This window comes from Stegodyphus dumicola, chromosome 10 (genome assembly GCF_044657685.1).
Source record: "Stegodyphus dumicola isolate Sdum_Otavi_A_Nest chromosome 10, ASM4465768v1".
NCBI lineage: Eukaryota > Metazoa > Arthropoda > Arachnida > Araneae > Eresidae > Stegodyphus > Stegodyphus dumicola.
This window is the reverse complement of record NC_140777.1, coordinates 107,055,215-107,075,524: the sequence shown is the minus strand read 5'-3', so window position 1 is coordinate 107,075,524 and position 20,310 is coordinate 107,055,215. Positions and strand designations below refer to the sequence as shown.

General features: G+C 32.7%; 1 protein-coding gene across 2 annotated transcripts in view; it reads right to left on the bottom strand.

Annotated features, from left to right (window-relative positions):
* The window catches only part of Etl1 (SWI/SNF-related, matrix-associated actin-dependent regulator of chromatin, subfamily a, containing DEAD/H box 1), a 135,399-nt gene that overhangs the window by 22,086 nt on the left and 93,003 nt on the right, over positions 1-20,310 (bottom strand). For both annotated transcript variants that reach the window (XM_085825367.1, XM_085825368.1), the window contains exons 15-17: positions 17,004-17,096; positions 15,244-15,362; positions 6,952-7,134 (exon numbers count right to left, since the gene is read on the bottom strand). In XM_085825367.1, coding sequence (XP_085681493.1) covers positions 6,952-7,134; positions 15,244-15,362; positions 17,004-17,096 — 395 coding nt within the window. The remainder of the gene's footprint in view (positions 1-6,951; positions 7,135-15,243; positions 15,363-17,003; positions 17,097-20,310) is intronic.

The window sequence follows — 20,310 nt, the reverse complement described above, 5'->3', positions numbered from 1 at the left end:
CTCTGGGCGAATAGCACACCTAAACAGACTAACCTGGGGTTCCAATACCTCATCCATATGTCTTCAAGTGGTTATAGAACCTCCTTGAAAGATATCCAGCTTGGTGCAGCCATTTGTCATGATTCCTTCCCAAACCATTAAATCGTGGTCGCAGAAACTGGTTGTTTCATGGCTAAGGGAAGGCAAGCTATGCATCGCTTCCCCTCTCTAGTAGATCAAAATATGTATAGAATGTCTGTTCAGACTATACCTGGACCATCAGTAAGCAATATTTGGACCCAGACATCTAGGCTCCATTGAACATGACGTCAGCACCAGTTTAAACAGGCCCCTCTGGAAGCTGTATTGTGTGGGACACACACCATTGGTTTTCTTGCATACAGTCCAATGTTGTTAAGCCTTTGTGCAGCAATGTTCTTGTGGCAGCCTGAAAAGCCCATTTAAGTTCTTGTGGCAGCCTGAAAATTTGAAACCAAACCTCTTGTAGTCGCTTTGCGGTTTCTTTGAGCCAACAAAGGTAGAAAATGGCCTTATAATGCAGTTCCTGCTGTTGCTCACCCTTGACCTGGCTATCTATCAACTGATCCAATGCTTGAAAAGAGGCTCCAAACTCTTAATATAAGACACTTTGAGAGAGAATCAAATCTAGGGCAACCTCCATTTGTGTTTGACCTTACTAACTGTTTGCCACTTTTGACCTTCACTGAAATGATGCCTTTGAGCCGTAATTACTAAATACTGATCACTCTCAGAAACCACATTCACTTTAAACAACACTACAGACCAGAATTCCAACATGCTTCCACTGCACGCCACATTGTCAATAACTGAACTTGAATATTTCCAGCACTAACATATGTGCAGGAGTGCAATTTTGTGTTCAATTGTATTTACTTAACATAAATAATTTCAGCATTGGACATTAACTTAGAGAGAGGATGTATTTTCACATTAAACTTTAATTTTGATGACCAGTGTAAATCCTATTTTGAAGCAGATAATACCAACCCCAAGAACAACGTAATCAAATTCTTTTGTGCAATGAAGGAGCTCAGAAGTATCTTCATAATTAATAAATTATCCCAATTAACATTCCTCATTTTTAGCAATTTATAACAGCTAAGGAGTGCTTACACTCGAATAGAGAAATATACATTTTATTCCTAATCACAACATTCCCCAAAAATATTTAAATCTGCCTTGCCTTATTTGGATTTTTCACAATACTACTCTGCTAGCTCCAAGGTAAAAACATGATTCTTCTTCATTCTCATAAAGCTAAGCAGTCAAAATTGCAGTAAGTACTTGGCAAGGTGACTGCTAAGGCTTTACTGCATGCTTCTCTACCTATTGTTCTCATTAATCAATATTTATTCAATAATAAAAAACAATGCAATTTTGTTTTTCAATAATAATAAACATTGCATTTATTAATTTTGGAAATACATAGTACATGAAATTTAAAATTAAATTATAATTGAAAATAGTAATTACATTAGAAATATTAAAATAATAGTAAAAATTAATGGACTATTTAAATAAAAAATAATAATTATAAATGAAAAAGTGTCTGTAAAATAAAAAAAAAAATAAAAAAAAAAAAAAAAAATCGCATTTAAAGCATACCACGGAACAAAATGAATTCTCCAATAGAATACTTACACTTTGCATTTCACTAGCATTATGAATGAATTTTATTCGTATACTGCATGTTTGCTTTATGCATACTAGCTTGGACTTCCTGAGGTGAATGAACTAATTTAACATTGCTTCTACGAAATTTTGCCTTCTCATATTCACATTCTCTGAATGAGCCATTCCAAAACTATACGAGATTCATAATAAGGAGCACTAAGGTGCCATTTTCACTCGGTAAGACAGTGAACAAGAAAGGGGTACAACTGGCCTCTCAGGATAATATGTGGAGGCGCAAAGATTGTTTTGCACAATGGTTAATAGAACCAAGCACATTCCATGAAAAAGAAATCGCTCACATCATAACATTCTCATCGTCTTGTCCAAGAGATTCTCTGTAACAACAAACAGCAGTGAGAATGGCTATGTACTCTAATAGACAATATTCTATGATGATCTGCTTGTTCTGATACATTCCTAAGCATCACAACTATTAAACTAATTGGAAAAAGTAGCTACTGTAATTCGTCTGACTGCACAAACATGTCAACAAAATCTCTGCTAGTGAAAATATCAGTTGAACAATCAGTATTTCTTAACCAGCTAAAGCTTTTCGTCTAGACTGTGATGCGTGCCAGCAAGAAAAGCACCCATTTCCAGCTGGTATACTGATATTATACAGCGTTTTCTGATTCACCCCCGGTGACCATACATTTGTGCCAATGTTTTAAAGATCCCTAGATGGCATTCTGTATCCATTACTTTAGAACTGAATATAGTTTTAGGATACTGACCTTCAACTTGATCACATTCTGTTGTCAGGTGTTGCGGAGGGAGGAGGGAAAGCGTAATGTAAACAACTTGGTTCTTTTACTCACCTCGTGTTATAAACATTTGTATTTCTGATAACCCTCTTTTTTTTTTCCCCCTACTATGTAGATCTTTCAGGATTACTATGTGGGTTCTATTATGTTTTGCATTGCTTTTTTGCTTATATTTCACATACTTCCCTTTTTACTTCGGAAAGCCTCGACTTCAGTTTATTATGGCAAGCAAGCATTAATTATCAGAGAAGGATATACTCACATGGTGAGTCAATTAGTGACATGAATGCAAGTGATGATTCACTTCCTAAAGAGCAATATTTTTAGTGATTCCCATATTGGCATTCTGTCAGATAGAGAGCTCACCAAGTATCTGCTTTTTAGTTCACGTGAAAGATTTTGTTACTTTCTTCTTGTAAATAGTCTTTCTTGTAGTTTTTTTAAATTAATCTAAAAGCTGATTAATGTATTTTATCAATTAAAACTTTGGAATAATTTGAATAGCACTTCTGAAAATTATTTCTCAAAGTAAGCATATTTTTTTATATATATATTTCAGGGTTCGTAGCCACATTTTAGTTAAAAAAATAAGCACCTATAAGCACTTTTCAAGCACATTTTAAGGAAAAAATAAACACCTGTCTAATTACATTATACATAACTGCATAACCTTAAAAGAAAAATTAGACTTGTAATTTAAAATATGAGCAATGCAATATTTATTAAGAGAACGAGCATTACCTCAACCGTGGAAAACAATTAACTTTTTTTTTTTTTAATTTTAAATGACAGTTCAATTTACAGAATTAGTTTACAATGAGAGAAAAAAAATATGCAGAACTAAACTATATTACAAGGTTTAATGATGAAATTTCAGTTCAAAATATAGAAAATAAATAATAATAAGCCATATTAATTGTATTTGTTTGGCACCTAATGATAAATACAATTTATTTTTCCACTCATATTAATATTTAAATAATTTAACTTAAACCAAAATTCTGAACATTTTCTCAATTTTCATTGCATAACAGTTTTTCCTTAACATATATTCCAAGCAAAGTAATTTAAGTAAAAAAAGAGGCACATTTCTGAAATCAGAAGATGGGAAATTGCTTCATTCAGTCATCCTTTAACAGTAAAAGCTTAACTAACCCGCATACTCGGAAATTGCCGAATATTCTGGATAGTAACTGGAAAAAGAGGAGTGGGGAAGATTGTAGCCGTTCTTTAGATTTAAATTTAGGCTAAATAAATGATTTTGACATTTCGATATGTGCATCATATAAAAATAGACCAACGGAATTGAGAAATATTCTGCTTAGAAAGCACAGTAAAACTCTTTTAAGTGTTCATGACAAATCTTAGACTGAACATCAAAATTAATTATCAATGCAAAATACCGCAATTGCACAATACGTGCGGCGTAATTCTTCCATATGTGATATTACGCAATCGGAATCAACACCTGCCGGTATTCGGAGAATAAAGAACTAAATAAAGGAAAAGAAAGAGGCTTACTAATCTGGGGTGTTTCCGATTCTAATTTTCAACAGATTGCATTAAATTTTCGGAACAGAATCAATCTTCGCTTGGGTTGGGTAGACCGCAAAAACTTTTAGTCCTATTCAATCCAGCTAGGACAGTGACAAAAAAAAAGTCTGTTGCTTCAACATTAAAGATTTTGGGGAGAAACTCCCAACCTCTGTACTGTATAATGTATTGGGGGAAAAAAAAAATTGACTATTCGATTACTTTCCTTTTATTTATGCCATTCCGAATATTATTCCTTAGAAAGCTAATCTGTGAAAAACACACCCATTTTTGGAAGTTTATCTATACTTCAGCAGTTACTGCAACTGTATTATTATAAATATTCATACATATGCTCATAATATAAGCATAACGATCATAATAAACATGAATATGAACTGACCACGTGAAACAAGAATGCAAATTATTAAAATCTTGATAGAAATTCAAACGTGTGTAGTATTTGGGTGGGAGGAAAAGAATGTACCGGAATTTTCTACCGTTTTCGTAATTCTTTGACCAATAAATAGAACGACGTGCACCTGTCTGTACTCTCGCGCACACCATAGGTTACGTTAATGCATAGGAAGGGGGGAAAGCAATTTCCGGAAGTATGATTCACTATCTGACGTTGCATATAAGGAAGAAAAGTTATTTATTTAGTTTCGGCTTTGGTAGTGGGGGAAATGCGCGTTCATTAAAAACAAAGAATTAAAAAAAAGCACTAAAAGCAAAAAATAAGCACTAAAAACAAAAGATAAGGGCTTTAAAGAAAAAGTAAGCACCTATAAGGGCCTTTATATTTTATTTTCAAATATAAGGACTTATAAGCACTTGTAAGGACCGCTACGAACCCTGTATTTTCATGTAGAGTAAAGGAAAATATTATTAAATGCTAATTTTAACATAAATGATAGCTTCTGTAATAATTTGAAATGGTACTAAAAATTATGACATTAGGTGGTAAACTTTTATTCCTTTCTAAAGTTAGGCTTAGCAGATGCAAAAGCCCTATTTTGTGGTATGATTCCTTTCAACTCCTATTTGTTCCGAGGGAACGTCTTAACCCCTTCGTGCCGGGTAGCGCAAACAGACACTGCGTAAGACACTGTCGGCGCACGCTTATTGCGGAGGCTGGCAGTGTCTTACGCAAGCGTCTGTCCAGGGCCGCTGGCTTTTTTGCTATTAAGCCTAAATCCATGAAATTTCGGAAGTATCAACACATTTTTCAATAATGCTCTATAGAGTATTTAAACGGATTATGCTTTATAGATATTTTTATATATACTTTAATTACCTTATTTCTTGTTTAAATGCATATTTTACACATTTTATTTTCATTACTCACCTTTTATGACTTTTAACATTATACATCTGAAAACTAAATATATTACTTAAAATTCTCTTTTCGTATGAAAAATTTGAAAACAGGGATCTACACACAGTCTTACGTTACATTCCTTGCACTCGTAATAACTCATTTGCCGTTTTGGAGGATTTTTCCGGGAATGTGAACAAACGAAGCATCATCGTTCACATTCCCGGAAAAATCTTCCAAAATGGCAAATCGTAATAACTCATCGCCAGATTCTTTATGATCAGAATATATCATAGTATCATTATCATTACTATCAGAATCAGTTTCAGAATCAATATCTGAAATATTCTGCATCATTTCTGCTATTTCATGCTCTGTTAAACATTTTCGACGCTTCGACATTGCAACGGTAAAAGCAGAAAGAATTCATGTCTAATAAGATCTAATTATTTTTTAAAAACTGAACTGCAAACCGAAATACCCAACGCTTTAGCGAAAATAAAACTTCTCTACTTACAATAAACAACTACCACGTGGAAATTTAAAGAGACGTCATAAATCACGCCATTCGGAAACATTTATTTCCCCTTATATAATCAAAAACACGTGTATTTGAGTCATGCTTCTCTCATTTCGAGTAGAAGGTCAAATGTACATGAATCTGAAACCATATAGACATACAATGCCATCTTGTGGCAGAAATTATATTTTTTAAAATGTTCCAGGATACTGGCACAGTCGGGGCTGAACGGAAAAACGCTCTGGCATGCCTGCGTGTTGGCCAGGAAGTGAGTGTGTTCGTTGCTGACATGTAGACGTGACAGTCGGCGTGAAGGGGTTAAACAAAGGCATGCTGTCTTGAAAGGATTAATCTTCAGCTAGATATTTTACTTTTTTACAACTATCTTTGATATAAACTAATGATTGCATTTCACAAACAGTTAATAAAATTTGAAGTTTTTAAATGCTTTTAGCCAGCCTATTGGCCATATCAGCCTACCCTTTGTTGAAGTCATAAATCATGACCTTTGCTCATGTTGCAGTGATGCAAGTTATTGCTTAACAAAGCAATGTCTCAAGGATTTAGGTCTTCTGGAAACCCAATTCCACTTACCAGATGATGACAGAAGTGTGTCACAGACCCTTTAGCAACCTTTAAGGAACTGACGAAACATCACATATATCATTATTAGATTTCCAATCAACATTTAAAAGCAAAATACAAAATTAAAACTATCATTACATTTGTTTTAAAAACACCTAATATGCGTCCAAAATGGCACACACAATATATCACTGCTTATTTTGGATAGATATTGAATGACATATTTAGTGTGTCACTGGTCATACAACATGTAATAAATTTTGACTACTGAACCTAAAATTGTATTGAAATGCACATTTTAATATGGCTCATAAGAATGTCACAGATAAAAGATTAATATGTTTTTAACTTTTCTATGTTTGATGCTTTTTCCAATGATTTTCACATTATGTATCAAACATTAATATATATTTATCTACAGTTTAGCACAAGATGTACTATAAATTTAAGGCTGAAATAATCAGGATTCTTCCTCCTTTCTCTGTAAAATTTTGATTCTAAAACAAAATGAAAGCAAATACAAAATAGAAATTCACCTTAACTGCCCCACTCTGTGGCATCGATCCTCAGCTTGTTTGTCATTATAGGGATTAAAATCAATATCATGAAGAATAACTGTATCAGCAGCTGTTAAATTTATTCCTAAGCCTCCAGCTCTTGTAGACAAAAGAAATACAACAATTTCTGGATTGTTATTGAATTCATCAATTAACTGCTGCCTGAAAAATTTAATAAAACGTAAAATATTTTGCTTCTAAAAATATAAAACAAGCATAACTCAAACAAAAAATTAAAATAAATCAGAGACCTGCAATTTACTCATGTACTGTTAACCCAAGTTAAACATTATACAGATTATGTATTGGCTGAACTAAAACAGCATTAAGGTTACGCATTAAGGAACATGAATCTTATGTCCGAAAAGATGAAATTTACAAATCTTTGACTGCTAATCATAGTTGTAAATTTAATCACAATTTCGACTTTGGGTCTGCAAGATTTATTGCAAACTGCTATAGCAAATCAGATATAGCATTAAAAGATTTGTTATTTTTTTCTTTTGAAAAAACTAAAAACGTTAATCATAAATTAAATTTGATAGCCTTTTAAATATTCCACTGCATTAAAGAGTAAGTTAAATTTGTATTTCTCTCTTTATAAATATATCTTTTTGGCTAACATATATTTGTAAGCACACGAAATATATTTTTAGCAGCCCATTTAACTTCAATCGAAACGTCACTTTAAAAGATAATGTTTTTTTGTAAAAAAATGTACTAGAAGCTGAAGAACAAACTCTGGTGAATTTTTTAGTCGATAGCAAAATGAAACAAGACCAAAAAATTAAGTTTTAAGAATTGATTTACTTGATGATGTACATAAGCCAAAATATGCATATGAATGCCATGTGATGCTAGCTTAATGGTAAACCTAACAGTAACAAGGTTTAACTTTCGAGGTCGTGAGTTCGAATCCTATACGCTTTTTGCACCCTGTCTGAAACTTTCTTAGCTTTTTGTTCCAATTTGATTTATATTTGTGTTTTATAATTTATTTCTATTATTATATGCATTAAATATACTGTTTTATTTATGCTCTTATTTATTTAAATTTTCCCTGCAAAAAATTTTTTAAATTATATAATACGAATTTAAAGCATACCCTGTACATATATATTTGAATTTAACAAACATTCTCTATTCGTAAAAAGCAAATTTAAAGTTAATTAAATTCAGATGAAATTTAATGCAAACAAATAAATGATTAAGTATTGTTGCAAACTAATCTACAATATCATTTAAATTCTGAGAGCATATGTAAATCAAGTGCAAGTACCAAATCCATGGATTTTGATACTTACACTTGATTTACATATGCTATCAGAATTTAAATGATATTGTAGATTAGTTTGCAGCAATAATTAATCATTTATTTATTTGCATTAAATTTCGTTTAAATTTACTTTTTACGAATAGATAATGTTTGTTAAATTCAAATTTCATTCCTTGCAGCAATGTCGCAAAAGAATTATTTAAATTTAATTTATCTTTATTTATCCTTTTCAAACCCTGTACATACATATATATATATATTTTTATTTCACTTTTATGTGAATGTACATACACGTGCTCAAACATTGGGATATTTACGGCTCTAAACATTCATTACCAATTAACATGATACAGTATTAATGCCCTAAACATTTTTTAACAAAAAATTACTATAATGATTGCTTTTAAATTCAGTCCTCTCCAGCAGAAGCACAGGAATTAATTAAATATTTCCATTTTCTTTACCTAATGTGTGTATACATAAAGAGAAAAAGCTTATTTTTATAAAAAGCTTCTTCTATAAAAAGAGATAGGAATTAAAAAATTTTAAATTAAAAGTAATATTTTATGGATTATGCATAAAATATAACTGCCCATAGTGCATTTTAAAACAAACGAGATTTCTAATAAATTATCGAGCTATGATCTTGAAGTCCACGGTCAGTGGTATACAAGCAGAGCAAATTTTGTGTAAATATTGTGAACCTTTCTTTACAGTTGCTCTGTATTTTTAAAGTATCAACTATTTTTTAATTCGTTTAACTCTTTTTTTTTATTTATTTATTTGTTTATTTTTTCACTAACAGTACATTTTAGTTTTAATAATATATACAGTCAAAAGTCATTAATTCGGACACCCATAATCCGGAATGATCTATAATCCGGACCTCAAAGCTACAAACTTTCTGCGCATGCGTCGCGTTGACACATGCGCGTAAGACCTTTACGGCTGCGAATATGTTTGTGCGTGTGCGCGTTTAATGTATAACGGACGGTTTAAGGTAAGCTAAAATTATCTATTTATCTATTTCAGTTAATGTTGCAGATTGCATTGTTCCTTAATCTTCGAATAGGATCCGGCTTATTATTTTTTGCAAACCATTACAGCAGTTTTATAAAAGTAAGCTTGAACTTTCGATTATGTCAAACAGAATTTCTGATATATATTTACTAATACGTAAAGGATTTACAAAGCGAAAGTATATTTCGAAGTTCATTAAACAAAAAGTGGAATTGCAGCAAAAAATGGATAAAGGCATATCCTTTGTTTATCTAAACTTTAACGTTTGTTTATCTAAACTTTGTTTATCTTTAACGCCGCCGCAGGCATGCTATCAATTGGAAGTTGATCTGTCAGCACTATCCTTATCTTCAGGGCAGATGTTTTTATTTTATTTGGCTTATAATTCTTTACTAAATGTAGTATTTCATCTCGATGTACTCTGTCTTTGATATGATTTAAATCAAGTTCCCCGTCATTATAATTCGCTTCCGATAGTTAAGAAAGTGACAGAGAGGTTATTGAAAACGAAAACATTTCGATTGACAAATTAGTCGGTATTCTCGACACACCAATTATAGGACTTGAACAGCAGAACTTTGTAACTAAACAAGAAATTATGTCTGTTTAATAGAATTAAAGAGAAAGTATTATGACATGAAACGAAGCAACTCAAACAACTTACACTGAAAGAAATGTTTAATAAAGTAAACAAATAAATATTAAGCTTTTTCTTTTTGCAAATTTTGATACCCTTTAGATTATAATTATTCTTTATTTCATAAATTACGGTTTCATATTTTTAATTTTGTTATTTCTGCATGCCATCTTACCAGATTTAAACTGATGATCTATTATCCGGAAAAATCGATAATCCAGAATCGCCGAAGTCCCGACGAGTCCGGATTAACGACTTTTGACTGTATATTATTTCATTAATATTTAAGGCTTCTAGAAACACAAAAACATTTTTTAAATTTATTTCAGCTTCTATGGAATTATGATGTTCATAATATGCATTATAACCTTACTTATCTAAAAATTGCTAGCGTACTTTACTTTCGCAGTTCATAAGCAGAAATAAAAATTTCCAATAACATGGAATTTAGAAAACAAAATTTTTCTGCGTTTTACGTCAGGACGACATATCAACCTAAAACAAAAAATACTCGCTTAAGCGGGAAAAATTCAGATGTTCAACGGTGTAACTCGAGAACTGCTTGTTTGGCGCCAAAATATTACAGTGACACCTAGCGGAGGAAAATGAAAATAATCTATGGATACGCGGCAGTATAAATGCTTGTACGGATGCTGTAGGTGTGTCTTCAATTGACACAATGCGTTCGTATGCAGTAGTGGAAACGGGCCTTAATGGTTGTGTTCCTGAGGCATATTTTCTGCTACTTGTGCTTTAATTTTTAATACATAAAACAAAAATGCCAAATTAAATTATTATAATACTTAAAAACAATATGAAATCAGATTTCAGAGTGAAGCCAGTTAAAAATAAGAGAAGCCTAAGAATTTTTTAAAAAAAAAATCTGAGTACATAGTGCTACAGAGACATTTATCCTCATACAATATTTATTTCTAGAACTTTCAATACTCTTATTAAAACTTATTATTATTATTCATAGTAATGGTTTTTCATGTTATACACATTTACAAACAGAAAACATTTATGCAGTATTTATGAAATTTTACAATGATTTTCTTTCTGTCTAAAATGCTCTTTAACGTTATTTTATTTTTATGCTTTACATTTCTTTTTGTTACATATCAAACAAGGCTTGTAATAAAAATTATCTTGAGATAATATTAATCTTTGATTCATACATCAATTTAATTTTATCCAATGAAAACTATATATTCATAGTTGGATGAAATACCATTTACATTCTTTCACTTTCACAACTATATTTGCTATTATACAACAAGCACAATCTAAATATAATCTCAATAAAATAATGTTGAAACGTAGTACAATTGACTCCCAATTATATGGGAGTAGATCAACCTGGTCCTATGTATACAGAAAGTTTGTTAATTGCAGAATATTCCAAAACATTAATGTATAAAAAAACACCATGTTGCATACTGCAAGACATTTTCTATACTTTTTGTTGTTTAATTTATAAAACACATTTGAAAATAATATAAATATATGCTTGCATATACATTTTTTAACTTTTGGAAAGGGGGAGGAGAAAATGGTGAAAGGGTTGTATGGAGCAAAAAAGGATGAGCACCGATGTAACATGGAGTATAAGCATAATAGGTAATATGTATAAACAATGTATGCATAAAATATAGTGTACTTACTGAACATGCTTTTTAATATGCAATATAATACAAAGTTATTCAAAAAGACGGACTCAATTCAATTACTATGTATTTCATGAAGTATGAATTGCATATGACAGTCTACATACCGAAGGAAAGAGCAAGTTCCAAAGTTTTGTTTACCACAGCTGGTGTGGTGATAGTTGTGTAAATCGTCGATAGGGTATTCATGCCAGTAGGCGCGCATTTTGTTTCACTCTCAGTTGTAGTAAGATGGCTACGATGCAGCATAAGGTTTTCTGTGTTTTCGAGTTTGCAAGAAATGAGTCTGGAGTTACAGTGCAGTGGACATTTCATCTCTGATTTGGCATTAACCACATCAAGTAGAAAAAGCAGCAAATGTTGTTTTACGCAAAGGAACTAGACGTCTCTGCAAAGGAAAAAGCTCAGGTCAACCGCAAGTATTACAGGATGACGCGAGATGAATAGAAGACAGTTTTGTGCTTGGTCTAAGAGAGTCAACTAACTGAACTTGTAAAGAACTAGAAATACCCCAACCAACAGTATGGCATATTTTGAAAAATGTTTGCCACACAAGCTCCACTATTTACAACTTACGCAGGCTCTCAGTAAGAATTGCAAAGAAAAGCATACTGAATTTTCTGGTGATATGTTAAAAATGATGTAGGAGGATGCGTTAGAACTGAGCTTAATTTTTAGTGATGAAGTTATGTTCTACCTTAGTGACAAAGGCAAAATGAATCGACACAATGTTCGCATATGGGGTCTGCACATACCCCATCCAGCATTACAACATGAGAGAGTTTAAGTGAAACTAAACATGTTCTGTGTCATATCACGGACAAAAGTGTATGGACCATTCTACTTTGTTACATGTTACACCATGTTAGAACAATGGCTTTTTCCTCAATTTACTGAAGATTCATACGACTTCTTTTTCGACTCCATTCTATTGGCACAATGATGTCTGAGGATTTTTAAATCAATCCCTTCCTCAGAGTTGGATAGATCACATAGGAAATCAAGATCTGGTTCTACACTTCTGGCTACCAAGATCTCCGGATCTCGCATTGTGCGACTTTTTCTTGTGGGACTATGTTAAGAAGACTGTTTACATTCCACTGCTAATAACAACTCTGGCTGACCTGCAGAGCCATGACATTGCTGCAGTGCACTCAGTAACAAAAGACTATTTTTCGTGCCCCTCGGGGGGAGGGTAAAGTTTGTCCAATGCTCAGATGTTGGCTGTGCAGCAAAGGGGGCACAATGAACATTTACAACTAGTGTACACAAACTCTGAGACTTCCCCTTTTCATTAACATACATATTGTTCATGTCCAATTTACACTTTATGAAACACAAAGTAATTAAATTTGGTCCACCTTTTTGAATAACTCTGTATATAGAAATATGCAGTTATATGCAACATTGTATAATTAAATGTGTAGCAAGCAATAAATTGGAGTTTATATGGTATAAACATAGCATGCAATAACAAATATAATATTTTACTGAAAGCTCTAAAATTCTTGAACTTAACTTTCTAAAGTAATTCCTTGGGTCAAAAACATGCTCAGTAATACTACAAATATGAATTTTATTATTGTTAAAATAATCAGTTGTAGCAAAAAGCCTCTATTATGAAACATTTACTATGTAATCTCAGTAATAAAATATACACTGCTCGACATTGAAAATGCAACACCTAGAAGGAGTGGTCAGAAAGTGATGAAATTTGGAAAAAAGACATAGACAGCAAGCAGCAATAAGTGATCTTTATTTCAAAATGATAGTCAGAATACAGAAGAGAACAGCGTCGGCTCAGTAGAATGTAGGACCACCGTGGACAGCGATGCACAAAGAAACATGTTTAGGCATTGAGCCAATAAGAACGCGGATGGTGTCCTGAGGGATGGCTCTCCATTCCCTTTCAACCATTTGCCACAGTTCTTCTGAACAAGGCAGGGGCAGAGTGTGCAAACAGCATCCAATCACATCCCACACATGTTCGATTGGTGACAGGTCAGGAGAGTATGGTGGACAGGGAAGCATTTGTATACCTTGCAGAGCATGTTGGCAGATGCGAGCACTCTGTGGTCGGGCGTTATTCTGCTGAAAATTTACATTATGCAGCCCTTGAAGGTAGGAGATTGCCACCGGCCACAGTACTTTATCCAAGTATCGTAGGGCCGTCATAGTGCCCTGAACACGAACTAGAGGTAACCTGGAATCGCAGGCAATAGCACACCAAACCATTTTGCCATGTTGTCACGCGGTAGGGCGTTCCACAGTTACTGCCAGATTAGATCTGTCTCCACGTTGACGCCACACACGTATGCGGCGACTGTTACTGGATAAACAGAAGCGTGACTCATCTGAGGACACAACGTTTCGCCATTCTGTCATTCACATCGCTTCAGTCCGGCACCATTCTAAATGTTGCCATCTATGCTGTGGCGTCAATGGCAGTCTTCTTAACGGACGCCGAGAGTGCAGGTCACGTTCAACCAATCAACGGGAAATGATTCTGGCACATGCTGCAGAATCACGGTACAAGTAACTTGCGGGACAGCAACAGCTTGCGTCGATCCACACGTGGCCGATGTCACTCTGGTTGCACCTGCACCCCTACTTCTTCCCATATTTCCTTGTTCCAACCATGTTCGCCATAGCCGATGCACTGTGCTCACATCCATGTGGATATCAGCTGCGATTTGACGTAAGGACCCTGCACTTCTCAATCCGATCACCATACCACTTGTAAAATTGTCTATCTGCTGGAAATGCCTTCGTTGACGGCGGCCTGGCATTCTCTCCTATTACACGTATCCTTCGGGACAAAAAGCAACTTTCTTTGATAATTCATCTGGCAGAAATAACGACACGAGTATTGCCCATTCTGTACGTTCCTTCCCTTATATATTACTTCACGTCCATCGGAGAGCTGCGCATTTCACATCATTCGCATAACTCAGTGACATGCGTCTACTCTAAAATTTGCATAAATTTCTGACCACTCCTTCTTGGTGTTGTATTTTCAATGTCGAGCAATGTACGTATTCTAGTAACACAACACATATTTGGCAGTAAAGAGTGGTGTAAAGGAAATGAAATGCTATATTTCTTTGGTAATGGCAACCAAGATTTTGCATAAACAAAAGAAAAAAATACATCTACTCTGACACCTAAACTTCTTATTTATGCAGCATACAGCATATTAACTATGTTGTTCATCATATAGCACAGTACAAAATTCTGTGTATTGTAAACTCAAAATTTTGTTCAAAAAGCCACTATTCTGCAGAATGTTCCTTTCGTTGCAGTCTGGGATATAAGATTTCCCCACAGGATAGGCAATAAAGCTGATAACTCAGTTATACAGCTGTCTATCCCCTGGTTTAAAGTAGTGTCTATCAGAAATATGGGGAAAAAAAAAAAAAAAGCATAGGATAACAGCAGCAATAGCAGATGATATTCATATGGTTTAATCACTTTTACTTAGCAGTTTCAGCTGTCTCAGATTAACAGCAATTTTAAGTTAAATTAACTGTGGACAGGTTTCCTAATATAACTACGGTTAATTTGAAGTTTACTTGTATTTTAATTTCCAATTTTTCATGAATTATTCTATTTTACTTAATTAGAGCATCATATTTCAGATGTAAACATTAATCTTAAATTAAAATACATACCTTTCTGCAACTGGAACCTGTCCATCCAACCTCAAAAATTTGTAACCTTTAATGTTCATGAATTCTTCTATTATATCTAATACCATTGTAAATTGACTAAACAATAAAATTCTGTGATCCTGAAAAGAAAAATGCAATTATTATTATACGAAATAGAATGTGATGATATTACTATATTGTGCAAATTAACTGGGACAAAGTGATTTTTTCCAAAAGAATTTTTAGTTAGCTGCCAACTGGAACCAGCACGTCCCTCAAAGCAATTTTAATATGCTTTAATGTCATCTGAATGTTTGCTTGTGACTTTAGAACCAGTTTAGACAACAAATTGAGATCACTGCACTATTTTTAAGCTTGTTTCTGTGAAAAGAGGATATTATTTTCGCATAATTCTTAAATACATTTTGCATTCATTCATTTTAGTGTACTAAAAATGAATACAATCCCTAGAAAAAAAGCAAATATTTTACTTACCAGTCACACATCCAAGACTAAGATATATTGCTTCCATGGTTGGTTTTGGAAAATGAAAGTGTTCCTTGAATTCTGAGAAGACACAATTAAACTGGATCACTTTCTCCACAAGGTAAAACAAATGTGAAACGTAAAAAGGGAAAAATTTCCAAAATTCAACCAATTTCTACTCCAAATTAACATTATTAGTCCAGCAAAAATTAGAAAAGACATTAAAAGAGATCTACTGTCTATTAGTATTGATATTATCCTTCAAATATGCAGCACAGACTTTTCACTGGTGGTCAGAAGGCAAGAAAACCAATTAAAAAAGCAATTCTGGACACATCAAATGAAGCAAAAGCAATTATTGTGGGGGTATACAAATCTTGGATTATAAAAAACAGGAAAAAGGTCATTTTTAAGCAGTGAGACTTATTTGTTCAGGGTTACAGATTTAACATTGTTAGGTGAAATAAGGGTGAATCAATAAGGTGGTGTATTTAATTATGGCAAAGCACACTAGGGCTATCTGCCTAAGGAAAGGGACGCCTTTGTGGAGCAATTTTTAAGGGAAACTGGCTCGCATACACGTTACACATGAGGAAAACCATGAAACCACCCATGCAGCCAGCCCGTTCGCGGGATTCAAGCCTCGGACCGAACTACCAGTGTTCAGCGACTTTACCGCTCGGCTGCTGGTGGACGTGAATCAATAAGACCTTAACATATCCATAAACCCATAAAATACCCTCGGAAACTCGTTTTATGGTTTCTTCACTGCAGATGGCACTAGGAGTCTAGTTCCTATTGAAGGAATGATGAACTCTTCAAAGAAATTTTAAAATGTAATTTTGTGCCATTTTCAAAAACCTTTGCAGGGACATTTCAACAGGACTTAGCTCTATGCCACAATTTAAAATCTATTAGAAGGTTCCAAGTCGAAAACAAAATTATTGTGTTAGATTGGCCTGGTAATTCAATAGACTTGTGATTGAAAACTTGTGGCACATTCTCAAGGAATATCTTAGAAAAATGGACTGCATGATTAAAGAGTGCATGATTAAGAATGTTATACAAGTGAGGTACTATACTAAAGATAAGAAACATATATGCAAAAGAATAGAAGAGTCAGCGCCTAAGCACATTCTAGAGGTAATTTCTATTAAAGGAGGGCATATTTTCAATTAATTTTATAATTATCACTGTATATGAAGGTATGCATATAAATTAGCAAAACATTACTTTATCCCAGTTACTTTGCAGATTATAGTATGTTTAATATCAATAGTTACAACATAGCATACCTCTTCAATAAATTTCGGCAACAATTCTTCCAAAATTTTAAATTTTCCCGATTGAAGGATATCATCATCAGAAAGAACATAAGACTTCAGAGTCTTGGGGGAAGAAAAATATATGTCAATTATACTTTTATTCTCAATATTCACACAGAAAAAATAAATGCAAATCATTCATAAAAATTAAAATTATTTTATATTTCTAAAATTTTTACATTTGAAAATTTAAACCTTTGACCAGTTGTTTGTCACTTTTTTAACCTCCTAAAAAATGCTAATTTTTCAACACCAAAAGCTATAATCATAAATTTCTAGTGTTTTCTTTTGATTCTAAAATCACCACGGTATGAATGTCCAATATTTTGAAGCTATGAAATTAATATACCTCGTTCCAAGGTATCATGTTTGAAGATTGATAAATTCTATTGGAGAGAAAGAAAAAATTCAAAATCTGCAAATATATGACATACACATGCTGAATCTTATATACTTACTTCATTTCAGTCAGACGTGATAATTAACAAAAGATTATTTATATGATTTAAAACTAGTATATAATATATACCAGCACCCACACTGAGGGTACCACGCCAATAGATGGCAGCACCAGTCTTCTCCTTTTCTACTCTGTGACATGAGAGAATTTCTTTACAATTATAACAGTTTATGATGTAATAATTTTTATGATTAATTTATAAGTTGTTTAGGATTCAATATTTTGTTCATAAAGGGAGGGGAGTTTACTGACCATGCGCTGGGGCTGAATACAAGTATATTAATTTCTTTGCTGCACTTGAGTTTTATTTGTCTCTGTTTAGCTAAAATTTTTATTTCAGCATTTAGCCCTTTCCCAAGAGAAAGACTCACCAATTTCAAAATTGCCATCTGGTGTCAAAACTTTACACAGTTGTGGGAGTTAAATGTGGCATGTTAGCCCCCAAAAGACACCCGTTGCTTCATGTTTTACAAAATCCTAGAATGCAAGGAAAATGAAAGAGATGATTGACAACTAATTTGTCATTCGGGAGTCATGCCTTCTTCCCTTTGTGAGGTGTGATAAGATCACACAAAGGGAAAGCTCACTTAAAATGGAAATGTACTTAAGGTCCATCTCATAGTGTAATCACAAAAACTGCTGGTTTGAAAGCATGCTTTTATTCTTCAGGGAAATTCTTTATTAATTTCAGATGAAAGACTAGGGAACACAAGAGAAATTTGCCTTTTGGGTTAGGATAAAAATAGGTTGTTTCGGAAATAAATTTTCACAGTTGGTAAAAGGAGGAAAAATATTTCTAAGGCCCGTTTTAGATGCAAACTAAAATTTATCCAAAAGTTGAAAAGGAACCCCTAGGAAGCCAAAGAGGTTCAATTCGGAATAACAGCTTTCAGGTGTATTAAATAATAAAATTGTTTAACGGCTTTTTTTCCTGAACAAAAATATATATTACAACCTATATTTACAAAAAAAATAAAAAAAAGGGGCCCTTACGGTCCTCGATAATCTAAAGTGTGTGTGCGTGGAGAGGAGGGGGCCATTATTGGTATAGCATGAAGCATGGTTTTTTTACATATTATCTAAAGCATAAAATATAACTTCAAAAATGCAGCATACTCTCTCAGCTGAGTCATAGTGTTTCAGTTTTCAACTTTTTTATTGTTCGGCTGAGTTTAAATCAAGTTCAAAAGCTTTATACCTATATTTTACATAAGTATGTACAGCTGGGCTGCATCACCAAAGAGCATAAATTTTATTTTTTAAACTTTTAATTTCTACTGAAATTTTAAAACGTTTTTGTCTTTAGACTTAAACTATATTCAACCACTCATCTCTACAGATGCACATCAAAAGTAAGCAAAATTAATTTTAAAAACAAAAATTAAGAATTGGAAGCTACCTGGATAAAAATGTCTTAGAGGGACACCGGTATAAAATATATACCAGCTCTCAAAATTCAGGATTTTGCTCTAGATTTTTTTGAAGTCTCAATTTTGTATCCTTAGGGTCCGTTCACGCAAAATTTTACCACAATTTAAATTATTTTATATACTACTCCTCAAAGGGTTAAAACAGATAAATTACTCAAGAACTGAATTATAACTATCTTAACCCAAGTGGTATAATTACCTTTCCTGGAGGGAAATACATTAGAAAATTATAAATTTACATATAGCAGGTAAAAGGCTCTTGTATAATGAGAGCAAAATCGCTAAATAAAACTAATATATTTATTTTAATGCCAAATACATAACCAAAATCTAATTCACTTGAATTGAATTAATGTTGGTGAATTTTTTAGATAATTGTAAGCAGATGAAAAACTGAATAATGAAAGAACTAAAATTAGAGAAGATTTCGAGTAAAGTATTATTAAGTAGAGGAAAGTAATTTTACCCTTTCTAATAATGACAAAATTTGATGGCAGTAGGAAAGTGAACAAAAAAATTTTCGATTAAACTGCAGCACTGAAAACAAGTTGCTAATAAGTTATATGAACCTCTGTTATGAAGTTATATGAAAGATGTTGCATAAATATAAAAGAAGTTTTGCACAAAGAAGCAAGAGATCGAAAATGAATACACTGTAAGCTTTTACTTATCTTTATATGTATTTCTCATAAAAAAAAATGTTTCTTCTTCATTAATCCTTTTGGTATTGCACTCTTTTGGCACTAACATTTCATCCAATTATGTTAAGTTCGCACGTAGCAGATAATTTATGTTTTTTTAAATGATTTTAAATATTTGCAAGGCATGCATTTAATAATATCATAACTAAAATAGCTCTTTTAGCATACGACTTTCACTTTCCATTAATTCCTATGTCTCTAATTTGTTTGAATTTGTTGCATCTAGTTTGATGTTAAACCTTTTTTATATACAACAAACATTTAAGTCTAGTAGTAAAATTAAAATATATTAAAACTTTAATTTAATAGTTTCATTTCTCATGAAATTACATTCTTTGTAGGTATACATATATACACAAATATATAATATACTGGCAGTGAAAAAGTAACATTTTGAGTTATATTCTCATGATATATGCTTCTAATTTCTAATTAAAAAGTTTTAGAATATCAATTTTAAAAATAGAAGGTATCAATTTATGTTCATATAATTTGATTTTGGAGATATATTTCAGAATAGTATATGTATTTTTGATGTCTTGAAAAAATATCAATTTAGTGTCATAATGATCATTACAAATTCTAGTTTTCTAAACTGATAATATTACCAAGCAAATAGATTAAATTAGTTGAAGGCAATTCCTTAGTCTGAGTCTTGCTGACAATTTAAAATATTGTTACAATAA